This window comes from Lagopus muta, chromosome 1 (assembly GCF_023343835.1).
Source record: "Lagopus muta isolate bLagMut1 chromosome 1, bLagMut1 primary, whole genome shotgun sequence".
NCBI classification, from domain to species: domain Eukaryota; kingdom Metazoa; phylum Chordata; class Aves; order Galliformes; family Phasianidae; genus Lagopus; species Lagopus muta.
In genome coordinates, this window is record NC_064433.1 from 61,128,005 (window position 1) to 61,148,097 (window position 20,093).

The following is a 20,093-nucleotide window of genomic DNA, read 5'->3' on the forward strand; positions in this document are numbered from 1 at the left end:
AAAAAGTATTATTTAGGTTTTGGAGAAATCTGCTATACAAATTATCAGCAGTTCCTAGGCACTTCTATTAAGCTACATCTTCATAAGTCCAAATATACATGCACTCCATCTAGACTGGCAGAGTTCAGGCTATTAGCAGTTGCCCATTTTTAGATGCTTCCTCTTCAAATTTATATCATAAGATAAATAAATGGCAGACTTTTTCACTACCTATAAACATTTTAATGCACACAGCTGCATTCTTCACCACACCAATTCAATTTCACATGCATGAATGCAGTAAAACATTTTTTTCTAGAGTCCTATTCCTGAAGGTTATGTATACTTAGAATATGTTTGCAGGATCTAAGCCTTGGGAAACCAGTAACAGCATTATTTGAGTTTATTTCAAGAAGACTGATGGGCAGAATAAAGCTGAGAAGATAAGGGTTGTTATCGTTACAATGACTAGAAACCCCAACCAAGAGACTGAGAATTTAAAGAGTGCAAGATATTCTTCACCAAATACTCTCTCCCACTGACTCCTGCAACAACTATTTCTGTCAGCTATACCTGCAAATACTTGCATTCTGATGTGTTTACACATCGCTTTAAAGAAAAAGACAAATTTGTGAAGGTGCACAGCTATAAGCACCCCTTCATACTAAGATCTCTAGGCTTTCCACCAGCACTCTGCTGGGATTACGTGTGCAAAGTCTGAGTTTTTTTAACTAAAAATGTTGTTGAACTGTGATGTAAAATAGAAAAAAAAATAGTCCATTTTGGAACTCCCTTCCATTTGAATCCATGTGCTGTTTTCTCAAAAGAATCGTTCATCTTTAATACAAATTTCTAAACAAATGAATGAATGAATGAATGAATTCTGAAATTCCTTTCCAACTTAGGACCGAACTTCATGTGATTGTGGTTCTACAGTTATCTTCTAAGAACAGCAGTAAGCTATTGAGCATATTGAGAAATTTCAGCAGAAAATAATGATGCACACATCTGGAATATTTTCAAGAACTTTAGAAAAAGCAACCTGGTAAACAGTATGTTAAAAAAAAAACAACAAAACCCGAGTGAGCAACAGCAAAAATCTGTTGAGATGGATATAAAAAGCTTATGGACAAGCGTACTAACCTGCTGGGCACATCCTCCTCTGCTCCTTTGTCCAACACACTGCTCAGATTATGTTCTGCTAGTGTCTCCTCAGGAACCTCTTCCAGTTCCTCTTCCCGTTGCAGTGACAGTCGGTAATTCTCCAGCTCAATTCGCTCAGGTGTGCCACGCAAGCGCTTAGCAAGGCTGGGCTCTTCCAGCCCATTTACATTGGGACCTAAAGAATAAGTCAGTGAATGAACAATAAATGCAACAGTCGGAACGGCAATTTCTGAAGAAATTGAGCAATTGGGAGAAATAGGGTACGAGGCAGAGGGAGGTAAGTTAAGTGAGAGAATACCTAATTTCATTATCCCATTCACCACTACTGGCAGAACCTCCTGGGAGCCAGACTGCAAAAGGCAATCTGAGTGGTTTGGGATGATCGATGCTAAAAAGTAGTTAAAATGTCCTAGTTGAGAGATGTTCTAGCTGCAAAAACCTATAGCTGCAGCGGAGTCTGCACAGTCTGGCCACAGGCTGGATTTGTTCTCTGAGATGAAGCAGGAATGCTATGGGGCAAGCCTGCTGCATGATGTTAAAATAGCTACCAGTCAAGCCAGGTAGAGCTATAGAAAGCAAGAAAATATGACAAATACTTGAAGGAGGGGGGGAAGGAGGGAATGAAAAGGGCCACTTGGAGTGATTTTTCAAAGTTTTTTAGACTTGAGTCCATTCAGTTTTTAATCAGAGTTTGTTATGAAATGAACCACAGTAAAAAATCTAGGTGAGATGTTCACAACCCCAGCATCACAAAAACCAGAGGATGACATGAACCAAGTGTACATGAACCAGACAGCCGGAGGAAAGTACACAGAAGCTTCGTTCACTGTGACGCTCAATTAATTACAGTCTAACCTACACTCATCCATCTCTTCGTTAAATCTTAGTATTTTAATAGGGAGCCACTGTTTACCCAGCTTACCATTTACAGAGTCTAATCTTTCCTAGCTTTTGTTTTGCTTTGCTGAACAAACCAAGCCTTCCTCTCATGAGATAAGCTCTTCAGTGCACAGATCATCCCCCAGGTCTCCACACCTGTCCCTGTTTGGATTAATCTTTCCAAAACCTGCATGATCTGAACTGTGCACAGCTTTCCAGATGAGGTCTTATCTGCGTAACATACAACCCTGCCAGAAACCTCTCATCTGATACACCCTGAGAACACATTTGCCTATTTATACACCACATAATACTGGGGGCTTTATTTATTGACTGATACTCAAACCTTTCTCCTTCTCTGCTTTCAACTGATAAGCACCTTGCTGGCAGCCAAAATTGTCAACACTTACTTGGTGCACGCATGACCTGGTACTTTCTAGTATTACATGTCTATTTTTAATATTACAGTCCGCATCATTTTGCGGTTCTCAGTGTATGACATGCCTTTCCTCCTCTGCACTGATGAGGGCTGGAAACATTGCCTCAGCAGCGAGCTTCATTAGCAGATTTCTCCTTTTTGGTCAGTATCCTTAGCAAAAGCATTGCAAGGATCAGTCCCCAGATCCACAGTCTGTAGGTGTTACCCAACTCCATTACTTCCTCTTTGAATAAAATTGCTGAACTCCCATTTGAGCCAGCTCCTCCATTACTTGACACTTCATATACTATCCCTCATCTTATCCAGCTTTAATAATTATTTCCATGTGGCCGCTTTCAGGTACTTTACTGAAGTCCAGACTTTGGATATACTGCATTTTCTCCCGGAGATTTGCGGATTGCTTCATCAGTAAGAGCTGTCAGGGGAGTTAGGCACAGTGTCTGGTGAATCCATGTCACATTTTATACCACTTACCTTCATGAGCTCAAAGGACTTCACTGCAGAATCAGAAGTCTTTATTTATTCACTCAAAGAAGAAGTTTTATCTACTATTTACATTAACTGATGCGTACTTGTTCCAATCTCCTTTTCTCCTTTTTCATTCACTTGCTCTCCTGGCTGTATCTAAGACTACATTCAACGTCAGACTCCACGTCTGCAGACCCATTTCTTTCCCATATCATTAGACTAGAGAATGCTCTCCTTCCTTACCTTCGCACAGCCTAACCCAGCTTGAGCTTTCTCAACATTTACTTTATCCTCTTTCTTTTTTACATCCAAGAGAGCTTTTGCTTTTTCTCTCCATTCTTTGCAGTTTCTCAGTTTATTTCTACTACAGCCTTTTTTCAGGGCAATCACTCACCCAGGAATGCATTAGCCTTTCACACATACACAGGCCTTGCCATAACTAGAGGCATTAATCCCTCAGTCCTTCTCCAGAAAGATAAAATCTCATGAAGACAACTTCCAGGACAATGCTTGGTATTACCGAACCCCTCTATGATGTGGACAAGTGGTTGCTGTGCCCCTGGGCTGGACTGAGCTTCTTTATGGTGGAAACCGCAGCTGCTAGCTCAGGTGAAAGGCAGGAGCATCACTGTCCATTTCCAGTGAGAAAGTGGTCTCCATCCTTTCCTGCTGCTAAGCCTTATGTTGTATTAGTGCTTTCAAAGTTTAGTGGAACTGATCTGTCTTCTCAGCTGGGATTCATGCTTCATTTCATTCTCTCTAGATGGTGATACCACCTCAGCCAAATCTATTTTTATAATCTGTGTTACATTCCCTAGCCCTGAGCTCATAGTAATGGGAGAAATGACCTGGAATACTGCTCCGCCAGTTCTGGCTGACAGGGGAAAACCAAGGGCTCTGGGTAATGGAAGAGCATCGAGGTGAGAGAAAACAACTAAAGAATTCACAGAATCAGCAAAAAACGAGAGCTCTTCTACTTGGAACCCTTTATACACAACAGAGCACTCAACTAGGCTCAGCTGTTTCCATAGGAATATCCTTTCACAAGCTCCCTTTTGCTTGTTCTCTTCCAAAGCATACCCCAAAATTGCTGCAACATGCACCAGTGTAAAAAGTGATAAGAAAAAGAAAGATAACTTTTTCACCGTCTGATATTCTCTCACTCCTCTGATTTTCTAACTATCTTAAGCCTTTTTTCTTGTCAGCCTTTTCAAAGTTGGAAAAGAGAAATATTAAAAAAATCATTCCATATAATTAAACTGTATGAATGGAATATATATTTTATATATATGTATAAATATATATATAAATATTATATATATATAAAAGAGATGCTCGTTTCACTGCTACAGTATCTGGGTTGGGGAGAAAGATTAGCAGCAATAACACTGAGGTAAAAGAGGACTGAACATCATGCTGATGTCTCCTTATATGCATTGCACTGAGGTATTTAATCTTCTGGGCATGTTATTCAATAGAAACAAAGGATCACCAACCTTCTAATCGTGAAGACTGAGTACAAGTACAGATTGTACAAAGAGCATCAAACCAATTACCTCACAGTACAAAGTATAAGTATGAGCAAATCAATCATTAAAACTATGTTAGAAAAAAAGGGAATGATGGGAAAAAAGAGAAATCTACCTACACTTTAAGGCAAAAGAGTGTACTCAAACCAGGATGTCTGCTAGGCTTGAGAAGTGCTCTCTGCCTCAAAATCCCAAAGAATTAAAAAGAAAACTCCCAGCAATTTTCAAACTCATTTCTATAACCACCCAGTTCAGATGCAGGATTGACAACATTCATTTTACTTTGTACATAAAACAGCTGTATGCCGGACAACATAATCCAGAAACTCAACTGATAACTAAGGGATTCAGCAAGGGACTTCTAAAACCTTGCTCTATATAGACACACTTTGTGTACAAGACCTGGTTTTGTTTCTAAAAGGTGCCACAGGCTTACCTGACTAACTGCAAAGCCACTGCCATTGTTACCCAGTGCTAATAGGAGAAATGCTGATAACCATCTGTCTACACCATGAAGACGTCAGCTACCAAAGGGAAAAGCGTTAGTTTACAAACCTACCTAAGGGACAAAGCTAGCTGAGAGATATAGGTATACTTAATGTGGCAAGAACATGAGTAGTTTGTCCACATTATGCTACAGAGTTCGTATCAATTCATTCGAAGCTACAAAAGAAAATTAAACCGGCACAAGGAAATTTGAAGCTGTCCTACCTCACTTCTCCCAAACATATATGGTGCTGTATGCATGGAAAAAGTCTGTTCCTTACTGAGGAGTCGGCAGCCAAGATTTGTGAGGACTGCCAAAAGTATGGCTCGTTTCTAAGCCACTGCAGTTCAGCACTCAACCTGTCCAAGCGGAGCATAACTGATTTTTGCAACCAATGTAGGAATGATAGGACAAGAGGAAATGGCCTTAACTTGCACCAGTGGAGTTTTGGGTTGGATACGGGAAAGAATTTCTTCTCAAAAAGAGTGGTGGGGCATTGGAGTAGGTGGCTAAGGGAGGTGGTGGAGTCACCATGCCTGGAGGTGTTTAAGGAAAGGACAGATGTACTGAGGGACATGATTTAGTGGGCAATATTGGCAGTAAGTGGACATTTGGACTAGATGACCTTAGAGGTCTTTTCCAACCTTAATGATCCTGTGATTCTATGATTCTAAGGGTTGCTCCAGAGGAGAAGTGCTTCTTTCAAACATCACGTTGTATTCCCAGACTAGTTTGTTGCCTGCCAGTGGGAAATAGCTGCAGAATACATTCATCATTCATTATCTGACATTCCTCCTTGTCAGTGCATCAGGGCTCAGAGCCAAATGACTGAAACTGGTCACAACTGAGAGAAAAGGGGATGATAAAGCTGCATGTGCCAGAAGAACTCTGCATTACTGACCATGGAGGGGAGACACCTGAAAGCCAAGAACAGCTTCTGATGCAACCAACAGATCAGCTGAAAATGCACAAACAACATCCAAAATAGGACAAATTTCAAAATCCAGACCTTTATTTTGGAAGAGCAATGGGCCATGAACATTACATAGATCATCCAAAGGGAATTGTTTTTCCTAACAGGACAGGCCGCTTAGCTGTTGCATGAAAGCTGCCAGAGTCCTTTATTTATCTCAGCCCTGACACTGCCTGCATCCTGTACAGAAAATCGTACCATCAGAGATAACAACCCTACACCAAACTGCTCCTGGAGTCTGAAAGCGTCTTTTCTTTTGACCTGATTCCAGCTTTGGAGACTATTGGAAGGTTCAAGAATCTCCTGTTAGGAGAGGATTCCATCTCTGTTTTTCCTTAGTAGTTCTTTGTCCTATGAAAGCTACAGATTAATTTGTGAACCAGATGAAATCTTGCCAGGGTTATTCCCTGACGTAGGACAAATATACATAGGACAAAACTGGGGATTTGAGAACAACAGCTTTTTCCCCAAAGGGAAACTACCTGCCTTGCCCAATTCATTTCTCTGCGTTACTTTCCTCCAATTTATTGTTCATGAATCGCGCAGTACCTTTGCACTTCCTTTTCTTAGTCTAATCTGGCAAGACTGCAAGCTCTCTACGGTAAATGTCAAGTACGGAGCCAGCATTTTGCACAGGCTCAGATGGAGCCTTGGGGAGGAGCAGCAACTCAAATGAATCTACTGAGAAAGACACATAACAGAGGGAAAGAATTAATACACTTCTCAGAAAAATCTCCATTCTGGACTTCACACATCTTGTGCTTTTATAATCTGAAATACTATCTGTTTGCATTCAATCCTCTTTTCTAAACAATTCTATCTCCACAGAGTTGTTTGAGAACATGGTTATGTCAGATAAAACAACTGCTATGGATACAACCGCATATCACACACAACAAAACACAGAGATGGAAGATGGAACTCTTCTGCGGCAGTTCGAAGAAATGCAGTGAACACCGAGTCAGAAATGCTGAATGTTCTCAAATTCCATTGCCATTAATTTGTAAGAAATATCTTGGAGGATAAGGTTTCTGAAGTTTGCTTGCAGTCCAAAAAACACTATCAATAAGGTATACAGAAGAACACAAATGAGCTCTAAGAGCATTTTTGGCATCTCATTTTCCGTGGGTTTTTAATGTCAGATTGAGTTTCAGTTTTTTCTCAGAAGTTTCACCCTCGCCCTTTTCTATTCCATTAACTGCCTCTTTGTACTTCAGCTCCACTTCTCATCTCAGGGCTTCAGAATGTGTTACAAGTCTTAGCGCATTAAAACAAACCTATTTTGGAAGTAGATAAGTACCGTATAGGCATCACACAAGTCCAGACACAGTGATTAAATACCAGCAAGTCAGTCTCACAATAGATTAGCGACAGTGCCAGAAACAGGATCCAGAATGCCCAACTCTTTCCTCTCAGCTTCCCTTTAAGTCAAGACAAAAGGCTTTGAAATAAGAAAGGGGCTAAAACATGCCAGACATCAAGCATCATGATTATCTGGTTTACATGAGCAGGTTGAGCAAAGGCCCCTCCTATGAGATGCTCACAGTGCTCAGCACAGTGTGCTCTAAAGCAGAATGCTTAGTAGTGAGACATGCTGTTGGATGCTGCACGTATGGAAACGGTAAGTCAATTAAGATATCCCATTTAATTAAGTGCAACTGATTTCTTTTGAGACACGTAGCCAGAAATCCTGTCTTTAATCCTGTACAAAATTAGTATCTAACCACTGTTAACAATTTTGGTACTGCACAGTATGAGATATACTAAACATGCCATTGGCAGCTCTAAGCTGACCTGCAGCACTATCTTAAATGTAATTGCTGAGAGTTTGGAAGAAGTTTCAGGATTTTACACCTAGATATAGCCACCCTTTAGAATTTAATTTCTAAGAAAAGTATATAGAAAACCAGTAAGAGCCCAGCAGGACTGGGGAATTCCTGTCACTGCTTGTTCACACAGCCTCACTTTGCACACTGCAGAACTGCATGTTGCCTGGTAGCATCCCCTGAAACTTGATAAGCACATCCTCAGAGACAGAAAGGGTGATAAAACACCTAATTAGACAGAGACAAAAACATATTTGTTTGAACATAAATACATAACAGTCATCAACTGTCAATGCTTCTTTGATGAAGTGCCTCATCTTTCTCTCTCAGCCTCTAAGGGTTTTCCCAAGCCCTCAGGGAGCCTCAAATACTTTGTTATTCTGGGAAGACACCAAATCTTGAATTTTGTTACATCTGCATTTGCAGCTTGATCCACAATCCACAAGTAAGTCATCCAATGGTCATGCACAGGATTGAAAACGAGCTCAAATCTGAAGACAACACTACTGAAATTTGTCAGTAATGCACATACAGCAATCTGTAATAAATAACAAGTAACTAAACTTTCTAAAAAAAAAAAAAATAATGTGCCTGGGGCTTCTATTACTGCTTCCAACCTCAGTCCCCAGACTAAGGCAACTGTCACTAAGGCAATTCTTCCTAGCAAACTGGGAACTAAACAGAGAAATAGGGAGATTAATGTGCACAGAAAAAAAGCTGTTTGATTTAAGCACCCTCTAATGCAGAAGTACCCAACGGAGAGTTATTACAGGACCAGCACCTCAAAACCACTACCATGTACAGGAAAAACTGTTAGATAAAATATTCAAGGAATTTTGAAACAGATACTCTAGAAACAAACTTGAGGACATAAGGCTTCCTCCACGCATTCCACAACCTCCAGCTACAATTAACTTCTCCATATCTCAGACACTGTCAGAAAATATAGGACCCAATCTCTTCATAATTATAAAAGTGAACTGGATTGACTATAGAATGAAATCTATCTTACTGAGGCTTATTCAGGATTTTCCACCTGCTCCCACTGAGTGTGATTAAAATGGGTTTTTAGAGCTGTCAACACAGATGCTGACAAAATGTTGCCTCCTACAACAGTGGCAAAGCAGGAGCAAAACTGCTGCGTATTTGATCAATCTTTCTTCATTTCCAGTAGAAGCCAGCAGACGAGAGTATCATCAATCAGTTTTATTTCCAGGTCATCTTTACTTCACGCTTGTGTCTTGAAAGCAAGTCAAAATTCATCTGCAACTTCAACACCATCAAGCTATGCCTGAGAAATACGTGGTGTTTTTCATATGCAGATGCAAGAAGCTGTGCTATAATGTAATGAAAGTTTAAAGCTCAGGAAATAGTTCAGTACAGAAAAGCCTTCCTCACTACAGCAGGGGTATAGAACAATCCAGGAATGTATTTCTGGACTCCTGGAAGGAGTCCAGTGTTGCAGACAGTGGGTGGAGAAAAGGAACGGGGGAAAGGAGGTTATTAGGTCACCTAATCCGAGCCCCAGTGAACACCGCTAAGCTTCACTCTTCTTAACGCATCTTTTCTGGCACAGAATCTTATCACCTGCACAATTCAATTTTTTACTTCTGTTCAAACAAGTAACAGAGGTTTTTTTATTATTTAGTTAATTATTGGAGAGTCCTTTATCCAGGAATACTGGCAAATCAGTGACATATTACCTATAATTTTCCCTTTCGTTAGGGACATCTAGGATGTTTGAGCTCCCTCCAAATGTTTTGATCAGCTCTATCATTTGTTGCCTGGCCTTGTTTCTATTTCCTGAAAGAAGCTGAGTGTGGGAAGGCTGAAGAGCCCTTAAGGATAATCTGGCTAAAGATAACATCACTTTGCAGGTGTAACTTTTGTCCTGGAAGCTATTAAAGGCATGTTACCTCAAAGGGCCACCTGGGATGAGGCACACCCAGGAAATGGCTAGGAGAAAAAGGAGAGAGTGGCCACACTCTATGCTAAAATCACCTTGGCTTTGGCTCTGACTTTTCCCCCTTTCTAATGTGAAATACATTCTTGGTACTGTGAAATTCTTTAGATATTAATGTCTAAGAGTTGATCATCCAAAAGTAAGCCAAACAGCAACCACTTTTATGTTAAGAAAGACAGCTACTTTCTCTACTACATAAGACTTCAGAGAGCTTATTTATTCATCATGGCATCCATCTCTCACCATTTATTCCTAGCAGCCCTCTGGAATCCTTCATCTCAGCAGGAGGCATCAGGCACGGAGGTTCCCAATGTGCACATTAACACAACAGTGAACCAAGGACATTTCCATCTAACAGCACTTGAGGAACCTATCAATACAAATCATGTCTAGTTTGTGGCTGGTTTTTTTTTTGATTTTTTTTTTAAACCTGCTCTTCCAATCCCAGCTTGGATCCAGGAAAATGTTTTCATCATTAAAGAACAAATAACAAGGAACTAGAAATTTTATCATATATAATGAAAACGTTTGGAATACCAACTGTTTTCAGTTTCCCATTCAAACTGGGATCAGTTTCAAAAGATAGCTTCCAAATGGATATCTTCTTTCATCTACTGAGCTAACCACTCTCTCTTCTGTAGCAATTTATTGCAGATTTTCATAATTACCGGATCTCAGGATATATTTAGATAATAACCACATTCACATTTAATTTTTTTTTTTCCTCCTAGAAGATGAAGTGCTGCAAATGGAACAGACTCAAATCTGAAGCCTGTGGTTGTAAGAAAATATACTGGGGAATACTTGTCCTACGTTAAAGTTCTATACTCTCCAGAAAACATCAGCATCTGTTCTCTCATTTCTTAGCGTCTGCATTTATCCCACATACTTTTGCTTAACTTGCAAAGCAACAGAATGTTCCAAGCAATTCAGAGCTTCATACCTTACTGCGAGTTTTTTTGAACCTAAGAAAATTCTTTTATATAGGTATATCTAGGATGGATTCTATCAACATCTAGGATGGATTCCAAAAGACATATATCCGATTAAAATAGCTTACATATCAATTCTGGTGTTTTAAATCATCATGTTACCAAAGTCTGAAAGCATCTAAAACATCTCTTGGGTAGAAGAAGGCCTATTTTTGAACACTACTACCCCCAGGGCAATTAGATAAACTTCTGTAACAGCATATAGGACAGTTATGAAATTTTCCAAAGAAAGAAAACAGTCTTCTGGGATGACAGCAACACGAGAAATGTCAGACTAAACATACATTTTTGAGACGAGATGTAAGTAACTAAACAAAGCACCCAAGTGCTGTCTCATCCTTAAAGAGAATCTGCCCTGTTTTCTTTGGAAAGCCTAAGCTAAGCTCTACATCCCCATGATCAGCTCAGCAACTGCTACTCCACCTTCTTCCATAAATGTACTTCACAGAAGCAGGAGAATGGGTTCATTGTTTACTCAGCAGTATCCATTCCGTCTCTTAAATATTTTCCAGTTGGTTTTTGTCGCTGTTTTGGGTTGTTTGCTTGGTTTTTGTTTGTTTGGGGTTTTAATTTTCTTTTCCTCCCCTTGTTTTCCTTTTGTATTTGAAGATACAATATGAAGTGCATATCCTAGTATTTCATGCTGCTGGCTATAAGCAGATGGTCAAATCATTACTGAATGGCTTTAATTGGTGCAGAGATGAGCACATATTAATTCATATTATTTTCAAAGTATCTCATGCATTCTCACCATTGTTACAGAAATTAGAGGAAAAGATCTACATTACTTTCTGCCTTATGAGATGAAGCAACTAAGTCTAAAATATGAAAACTTGTACACAACCTGCTTTCTACACTACCCTAGTGGTGCGTGCCACAAAGGAAATGGTCTATGCCAATGTTTCTCTTGACAAAACTGCTACCAAAATGATGAAGCAAGCTCTGTTTTTGGATGCATGGTGAAAAATACCTTAACATTCCTTAAAGCTTAACTCTAGCAATGAAGTTCCCAAACTCCTGCAAAGGCTAACTAGTTCACCTATTATGGAACTAACCAGTTTGTCAAGGGAATGAAACATCCACATTTCCCACAGACTTCTGTGCATAAGTTAATGGATCAGTACCTCAAATATATTAAAGTCATTTACACACCCACTTATAATAGATTGTTTTAAAACTTGTCCTTAATACAGAACCAGTTATATTGTGAAGTTGAATTCTCTGTTTTCAACTTTATAAATAAATAGAAGTAATTTAGCATCCACATAAGATCTTCTGTGGATTATTTATTGGGCGACTGAAAGTGAGGATGGAATTACAAAGAAGTACATACGCCTGCTCATTTACCTTATCTGTAAGACAAGAGATCCTTTTAAATCTATTTAACAACTGCTACAAGTCCTAAATAATGCTAAAGACTCTCAAAAGTGATGGATGTAAGTTAGAGACCGTGTAAGTCAGGATCCTAGAATAGCATATTCTGAAAAATAGACATTTTCTCTTTACAGGACTACAGGCAAAGAAGCATTTACACTCAGCAAGAGCATGGCTCAGCCCAAACCTACTTTTCTTCCTCATTTTCAAGCCATTTAATCTGCACAACAAAGGTTAAAAATAATCATACTTGATATAGTGTGTTACTTGGGGCTTTACTTACATATTTTCCTCTAGAGTAAATAATTTTCAGGTAAGTATAGGTTGAAATGCAAGGGAGGAGGAAGGGTGGTGGTGAAGAGAAAAATGCCTGAAAGATGTTAATTTTGTTTCACAAACAAAACTAGGGTGTCTTTAACACAAAGTGACTTTTGAGTTGGTGCTTTTGTCCAAAGAAGAAAACCTTAGTTGTAGCAGAATTGGCATTTCATGCGTAGTTCTACAATCTAATGTTTAAACGTAACTATGCAGGCCAAATCAACCCATATGTTTCACAATCAGATGCTCAAAGGATAACTGACTTTCCATGCTCTCAGTTGCTAGTGGTGCAGTAGGGAGCATGAGAAGACATGAGATAAGACAGAATTATTCTCTAATGCAGACTCATCTGGTTTACCTTTGAGAACAGGAAAGCTCAGAACTATGATACAGCTCCATATGTTGGCCATGGGGATAACATAACAAAACAGTCTATCAGTGGTTTTGAGGAATGAAGGTCATTTCCTTGTGCCACTGTCCTGAGAGGAGAGAGCCATCCAGATGGAACATAAGACACTGGATTTGGCTACAAGGCTCCACGTTTCCTCCTTTCATGCCTTTCCATCGCTTCTAATGTCCCAGAAACACAGCTGCTGCTGTGCAAACAAGAGGAAACAAATCCTGCCAAAAAGCTTACCTGTCACACCAGATGCAAAGGCTATGCCTCCCTGTTCCTCAGTGTTGGCTTACACTCGCTCATGCTCTTCAACTCCCTCCTCTCCCCTCACAGATGTATTTCACTGCCCTGTTTACAGAGAACTTTGGCCTGCAACAAGGTACACTCCCAAATCAACAAAAATCCATGAAGCCGCAACACTGACAGCATCTCTACAGCAAAACAGTAGAACATTCAGTATGGGGGTCCTTAACAGCTTTTCTACAGAAATATGTAATGCTGTCTGGGCAGTGTATGCCCTGCATGTTGAGCACACCACAATATGGCAGAAAAAAAACAACAAAAACACATTTAATTTAGCCTGTGTCTGCCAGAGCTTAACTGCCCTTGTAAGTCTCTGTAGTACTCTGCAGTTACATGTGCCATGCAGCTCCCCAAAACGTCTTTGGAAGACTATTCAAGCTTGCTAGATCTATTCATTTCACTCTCCCCAAAAAACTTATCCCCCACAGCATTCCTAACCTGGAGCTAATGGAAGGAGGAGGGAGGTGACAAAGAAAAACTCAGAAACCTGAAGGTTGTTTGGAATTTATTCCCTTGAACATTTCACACAATTGAACAAATAATGTCTTGATTTCACAGCAACAAGAAAACCAAGTATTACATAATTTAAGGAGACACACACCCAAAACAAAAACAGGTTAAAAACAACTGCATAAATAAAAATCTTCAACGAAGCCATACAACGGAGACATGAAGCCTTTCTGAGCACTAATTGTCTCACTTGAATATCAACTATCCCTACTTTATACAAACTCCCTCCATTTCTCTGAGGGAAACTTAATCTCCTCAGAATGGTTATTTCTTAGATTCTACTTTTCAAAACAAAACAATCAAAAAAAAGCCCAAAAAACGAACCCACAGATGTTATAATTCTGTAATTAAAAAAAAGAAAATCCAACACCTTTACACAGCGTTCTTTTTCTAAGTTTAATGAAACACTTAAAAGTGCCCAGAAAAATTCATATCACCCTTCAGAAATTACACATACAAGCAATAAACAAATATTTCAGTGGAACAAGTCTACAGGTCTGAAAGCTAGAGAGAAAGGTGGAAGAGGGAGGTCTTTTACTCCCAAGAAAAAGTGTTCTTAGCAGGATCCAGCCATCAGCACAAACCAACATCGCTGCTATTCTGTAAACCCTTTCTCGGTCCCCAGATCATTTTCTTGGGTTTTTCAGTGAAGCTCTATTAGGTCAGCTGCTTCTCAACCCCTTAGAACAAATAAACCAGCAATTCACGTCTTTGCTTTTCCAAATTTTCTGGGCTTCAAATTCTCTTTTCATTTACACCAAAGTCACCCAAATCCTGATAAGAACACCGACAAGGAACATGATGGACTGGGAACAGTCAAGCACATCCCCCAGGAGAGTTTCCTGGCTTGCTACTGAACAATGATTCATTGGGCACTGAACCTTGGTCCTAATCATGCAACCCACACGCTCTCCTCAGCTTCCAAAAATACAGGGGTCTGATTCTTAAGTTTACATTTTAAATATTCCAGCTCAGAAAAATAAATCTGGCAATAGATCTCTCTGGAGCCGTATGAGGCCCTGTGAAAGGGTTCGTTACCATGTGCCCTGTCCTGCAGAACACAACTCCACCGTGCCTCCAAACAGAAAACTTCAAGGCACGGTAGAAGAGGAACTACCTTTCGTCTCAGTTTGGAGGTGCATCTTGAAACATGATTTTTTATAAATTATATTATTATTTCGTGGAGCAGAGGAGGAGGGGAAGGTGTATGGATGTGTCTGTAAATGCAGGTTAGCGGTTTCAAATGAAGGCACCACAAACTGAGCAGTATGCCACAGAATTAGCTTACTGTATTGTCGGTAATGCAGTGTTTATGACACATCAAATTAAAACAAGAATGAAAAACAAATATGAATAATAACAAAAAGGAGTGGCCAAGTGGAAGCCTTTGTGAAGATATGTTCATATGCACAAGTAAACCGTTTTGCTTTGAGATGAAATAGTTTCAGAAGGCACATTCAATGTATGTAGAACTGTAAAAGGACAACATCGATGAACAAGAAGCCAGTTTATATACAGAAATGCATACAAAAATGATTTGTACTTCCTTAGGCATAGAAATATGTGCAAATAATACTGTATGCATTCATAAAGATTTGTGTAAACTCAATGGACAGCCATGATCCTTTTGAAAATGGGGCTCAGATAATTTACTTGAAAGGGCATAGCATTCAGAGGAAGCAGCCACCACTTTCTAGATTACCTGGTCACCAAAAGAGCCCTCTCATGTAAGTGTCCACTTTTGCTTATTAAATGCAACACATTACATGTTTAAGAGTCTACCATAAATGGTTTGCTCATAACATTGCTCCCTGAAAATGTTTAAGGCACATCCATAAGAGGATTTTTAACCTTTCATATTGCACCCATCTCATATATAGGATATACTTTTGTGACTGTAAAGCAGGAGACCTAACACCTCTACTTCGTATTGACATTTTCAGGTTTGCATACTACTTATAGTGAGTTTCTTACATTTTTTGCAGCTCAAGTAACTACTGCAAAGATCTCATGACTTGCATTTTATTGCTGAGAGTTTTTGAAGTAAGAGTTTCCCTAGCAGGTCTTTTCTTTATGAAATTCCTACTGCTGATAGGGTCAGAAATGTACTGCTGTGAGAACACAAACCTGGAATAGGAAACACAACAAAACATCACTACCTAAAGCTGCCCCGAAGAGCATTATGATAAAGCAAAGACTGTTCCAAGTCCATCTGTCAAGAAAGAGCTGAAAGTTTGAAAATGTGTTCTTACAGACCTTTAGAACAAACAGAAAAAAAAAGCATTTACATTAAAAGCACATTCAAATCATATAAAGTACTGTAAATAATATTCAAAAAAATCCAAGACACGGTGGTTACAGATTATGAAAGGGAGAGACAGTTGAGGAGCAAAGTGTTTTTTTCCCCATGGCAACAGCAGCAATTTTGGCACAAAGGCAAACACAGAAGATAGAAAGAGGCAGACAGAGTACAGAGAAGAATTACAGAATCTAAGACAAAGCATGCCACAGTTGAGCAGAACCAAAAGCAAAGTACCAGCTTTCCCCAGCTTCCCTTCCCAGGAGAGAATGGCATCAACCACTCAAAAGCTTGTTGCCACTTCCCCATCGAAAGGGGCTGATCAGTACTGCAGGAGCCAGTTAGAACTTAACTCCCTGAAAACATCCCTGTGACACTACATAAGATGTCACGTGGGCTCCCTGCCAAACCAGGCAAACCTTCGTACGAGCGATGTTTGTAGAAGACTGCTAAAAAACTCAACTTGCTTCTCACAAGTTGTACCCTACAACTGCAGTCACTGCAATACAAGGGACAGACAGCCAGTGAGGGACTGACATCTTTAGCAAAGTTAATGCATGTCAGGTTAGTACGGCATCACAAGAAAGTGCTTGTTGGGACCAACTGTACCTAAGCTGACCAAAGCTGCTGAACGTCATTTTGAGTTCAAACAGATTTTAATTATTAATCTGGCTACAAAAAGAAGAGCACAGATTTGGTGGCAAAGGAGGTACTGAATGTAGGGGGAAAACCTGGAAAATTTACATTTGTTTGGGATTCTGTGGCAACTAAGAAGCAGGCCTGCCACAACTTGTCGTAATGGTCACTGAACGAGCTAATTCAGGACTGAATTTAACTCAGAGGGTACAAAACGTAAAACCAGGGGGCTTTCGTCTTGTGCACTGCTTAACTGATGTTTCTGCTCTACACCTTCCTTTTGCATTCTAAGCTATCTTGAGAACTCTATCAAAAATTAAACCTACTCATTTCACACTCTTATTTCACTTAATCGTTTCAGAGGCAAATTACACTCCTCATCAACATCTGCCTCACTAGTAAGACTGACTCAGATCTCAAGGTATGAAGTCACTACTGCCCAACCTCAGCCACTGGTTCTTGCCTTAAAAGAGGCCAAAGAGTTTTCAGATATACAACCAGTTCATGGAAAGTCTACTGAACGGGTAAAGTTGGAGCGTGGGAAACTATCTCCAGATCAGAGAGCTTTTTGCTTAAGGTATTCTTGTATATTTCAGTGTAAGCAGAATGCCTATAGTTTCTCACCTAGAGAAGTTAATAAATTACAAGAAAGCATATATGCACATAGTTCAAAGTCAGTAGTTAAATAAAGATGCAATCTTAGAGACTCCCTTTGATTATTCAGAAATAGTATCTTATTCTTCCACTGTATCATGAAGTTTTGCAATTCAAAAGCTGAGGTTTTGTGGGGTTTTTTGTGTGGTTTTTTTTCAAGCCATACAAAACGGTAAACACATTGCAAGTTTCCTGATCTACTGTGCAAGAACTGGAGCTAAAGAGAGGTACTACAGCACATGACCGTTAAACTGACTAATGGAGAACTGGCCTGCCTTAATGACACCGCAGCTTGCTTTTAAAATATATGGCATTTAGCCTCCCCTCCTGCTTCTTAACCCTTGTTAATCCAGTAGTTTTAAAATATACTTACAACTTGCTTCATAAAGAAAATGAGATCTCAGCTATAAATAATATTTTTTAGCAGAAAAGGGGAGACAACAGAACCAGAAGGTAACTCTTCAACCGTTAAAGGTGTTTCAGTCATGCACACACATGTTACATTGCCTTAAAGATGAACTAGCTTCATCCAGCTGAATATGCCCTAATGATGTACTTTGCAGAGTACAAGAGCCAAAGCTTTAAAGCTCCAAAATATTTAAAAACAATGCTACAGTTAGGCACAGCAAACTGGAGACCTAGATTTCAAGCCTTGCTGTTTGATAAAATGGTGTCTGTTCTACTTTTCTTCTCTAGAAATATTACAGCTCTTGTAACTGTGCCATCGCAGGTGCCAACTATGTCACCAGTACATAAGGAGAGATGGAAATACCTGGCCTAACGTTTGTCCTACTTGCTGATCACGTAGATGCTGTCTGCTGAAGGCTCATCTAAAAATGCAAATAATTAAATGTGATCTGTTGGAAGGACTAAATCAAGGAAAGGAGACCGACAGCAACAGTACTGAAAAACTAACTGATATACACAGCTAAACTCTCTCTCTTCCACTTCTCACCACCAATAGCTTCAACCCACAAGTCACTTTTCCTATGATATAGTCTGTGAATTAACAGCTCCAAGAAATATCTTTTTCACACATCTTAAAAAATATGCTCTATATTAAAAAAATCATAAAACCAAAAACTCTTCACCTTTAGAGTAAGCAATTTTAAACCTAGCCTACAGTACAAAAAAATGCTGTCATTATCCCACCTGCCATTGGCATTCTGGACCTGTCATTTTTCGTTACATTTTTTCTCTCCTTCATTCTGCCATATGGAAATTCCACGCCATTAACAGACAAAACAGCGAGTGTAACTACACTTAAAGAGTCAACAACACGCAGTAGGAATGACTTTCTGTGTTCAGTTACCATCTTAGAAATGCATGTAAGAATATTATGTCAAATATAAGCATGATTTTTATCTGCCTGTATGTTTTTAATGTTTCTTCTCAATCAGCACTGTGAAGACATTCATTTCTAAATTTTTCCTCTAAGTATGTTCTCCCTCTAAAAGCACCTAATTTCCTGTTTTCATAGCGTTCTAGAACCAATATTAGAACTAAATCTCTTTCTGACATCACCAAGTGAGCATGTAGGGGCTGGGCAAACGAGCATTTGTAGCAGAGTCACTTCTCCCATGTTAGAAGGAATTAGAATTTTAACTTAATAGGCAAAAATACTTCACAGTAAGACACACACATTCACTACCTCGTTCCCAAAGCCATGGCCAGGAGCAGCACAGAATCTGGCAGTAAGGGAAAAGCACCATGACCTGTCAGCACCACGAAATTCAAGAAGTTTAAGGAATCCCATCCCATTAGCTGTCACAGACACCCAGAATTCCAAAGGAGACACAATCCAGAGATAATGGGATCTTCCCATTCAAGTACCAGATTAGTGAACAGAAATTTGGGAGAATGAGAAGCCACTCCCAAATTTCAGGCAAACACAGAAATCCAATTTTAGAATTATTCCAGTGTATCAGAACTTGTAACTTGAGTCAACATTGAAGTACATACAGTACAGACAAAGCCTCTTTATCTGGGTCCACTCAGAGGAGACCCTTAACTGAGGATCTGTGTTTTCCTGGAACTATTTCAGACAGTATCCTTTAAAGAAATGAGAATATCTAGGCCCCCAAAGCCACAATGCAAAATAACATATTGAGAACTTCACATAACACAAAATTCACACGGCACCCCAATTCACACGAGTTGTACAGCTTATAAAGTTGGGTCACGTTAATTCTTAATGGTCAGCAGACTGGCCACAGAACTCCCCTAAGATCTGCACGAGAACTTCTGACTGGACATAGAGAAAGGGAACCCCAAAAGCCATCAGCTGACACATGAAAAAGGAGTCCAAAGGGTTCTGGGCTACCTGGTGCCCAATGCAGGAAACTGTGCTTTGCAGTCGCTGGCTTGCCACCCTAACTCTGTCAAAGAAGCCGAGAGAGTACTGCACCACCCTGCTAAAGAAGGAAGCGGAGCTACCTGGGGCCCTCTCTGCTGAGGAGGAGATGGAATTTGCCCGTCCACTTCCATCACTTGCCATAGTGTCCTGCAGAGGTCCTTTGGTGTCCTGGAAGAGTGAGGAAGTGAATTAAATCCATACTACAATTGCAAGCACTTAGAAAATACTCTTTTCATATGAGGTTGCATGTACTGAACACAATGAACTAGGAAGATATCCCTTCGGCAATTAAGATACCCCTTATTTATTGTATAAAGGCAAGGTCTGAACCAAACGCGTTCCTTCTCGATAGGCTTAAAACCCCAAAAAAACAAGCTAGATATCCAAGAAGGTCAAAGCAGTAGGATCCCTGAAGTCTGCTCATCTGGAATACATAATATGTTTCACTTTTGGTCTTTCCTTTTGGCTGCAAGAATGGCACAAATTTTGAGATGGATCCCTAGCCTTTCCAAAAAGGTGCACAGCTCTAGCTTGTACTAACAAAACT

The 20,093-nt window shown here is 39.7% G+C and overlaps 1 protein-coding gene across 5 annotated transcripts in view; it reads right to left on the bottom strand.

Annotated features, from left to right (window-relative positions):
• MICAL3 (microtubule associated monooxygenase, calponin and LIM domain containing 3) overlaps window positions 1-20,093 on the bottom strand; it is a 140,372-nt gene that overhangs the window by 46,818 nt on the left and 73,461 nt on the right. For all 5 annotated transcript variants that reach the window (XM_048934196.1, XM_048934197.1, XM_048934192.1 and 2 more), the window contains 2 exons: window positions 19,627-19,714; window positions 1,123-1,318 (listed from right to left, as the gene is read on the bottom strand). In XM_048934196.1, the coding sequence (XP_048790153.1) occupies window positions 1,123-1,318; window positions 19,627-19,714 (284 nt within the window). The remainder of the gene's footprint in view (window positions 1-1,122; window positions 1,319-19,626; window positions 19,715-20,093) is intronic.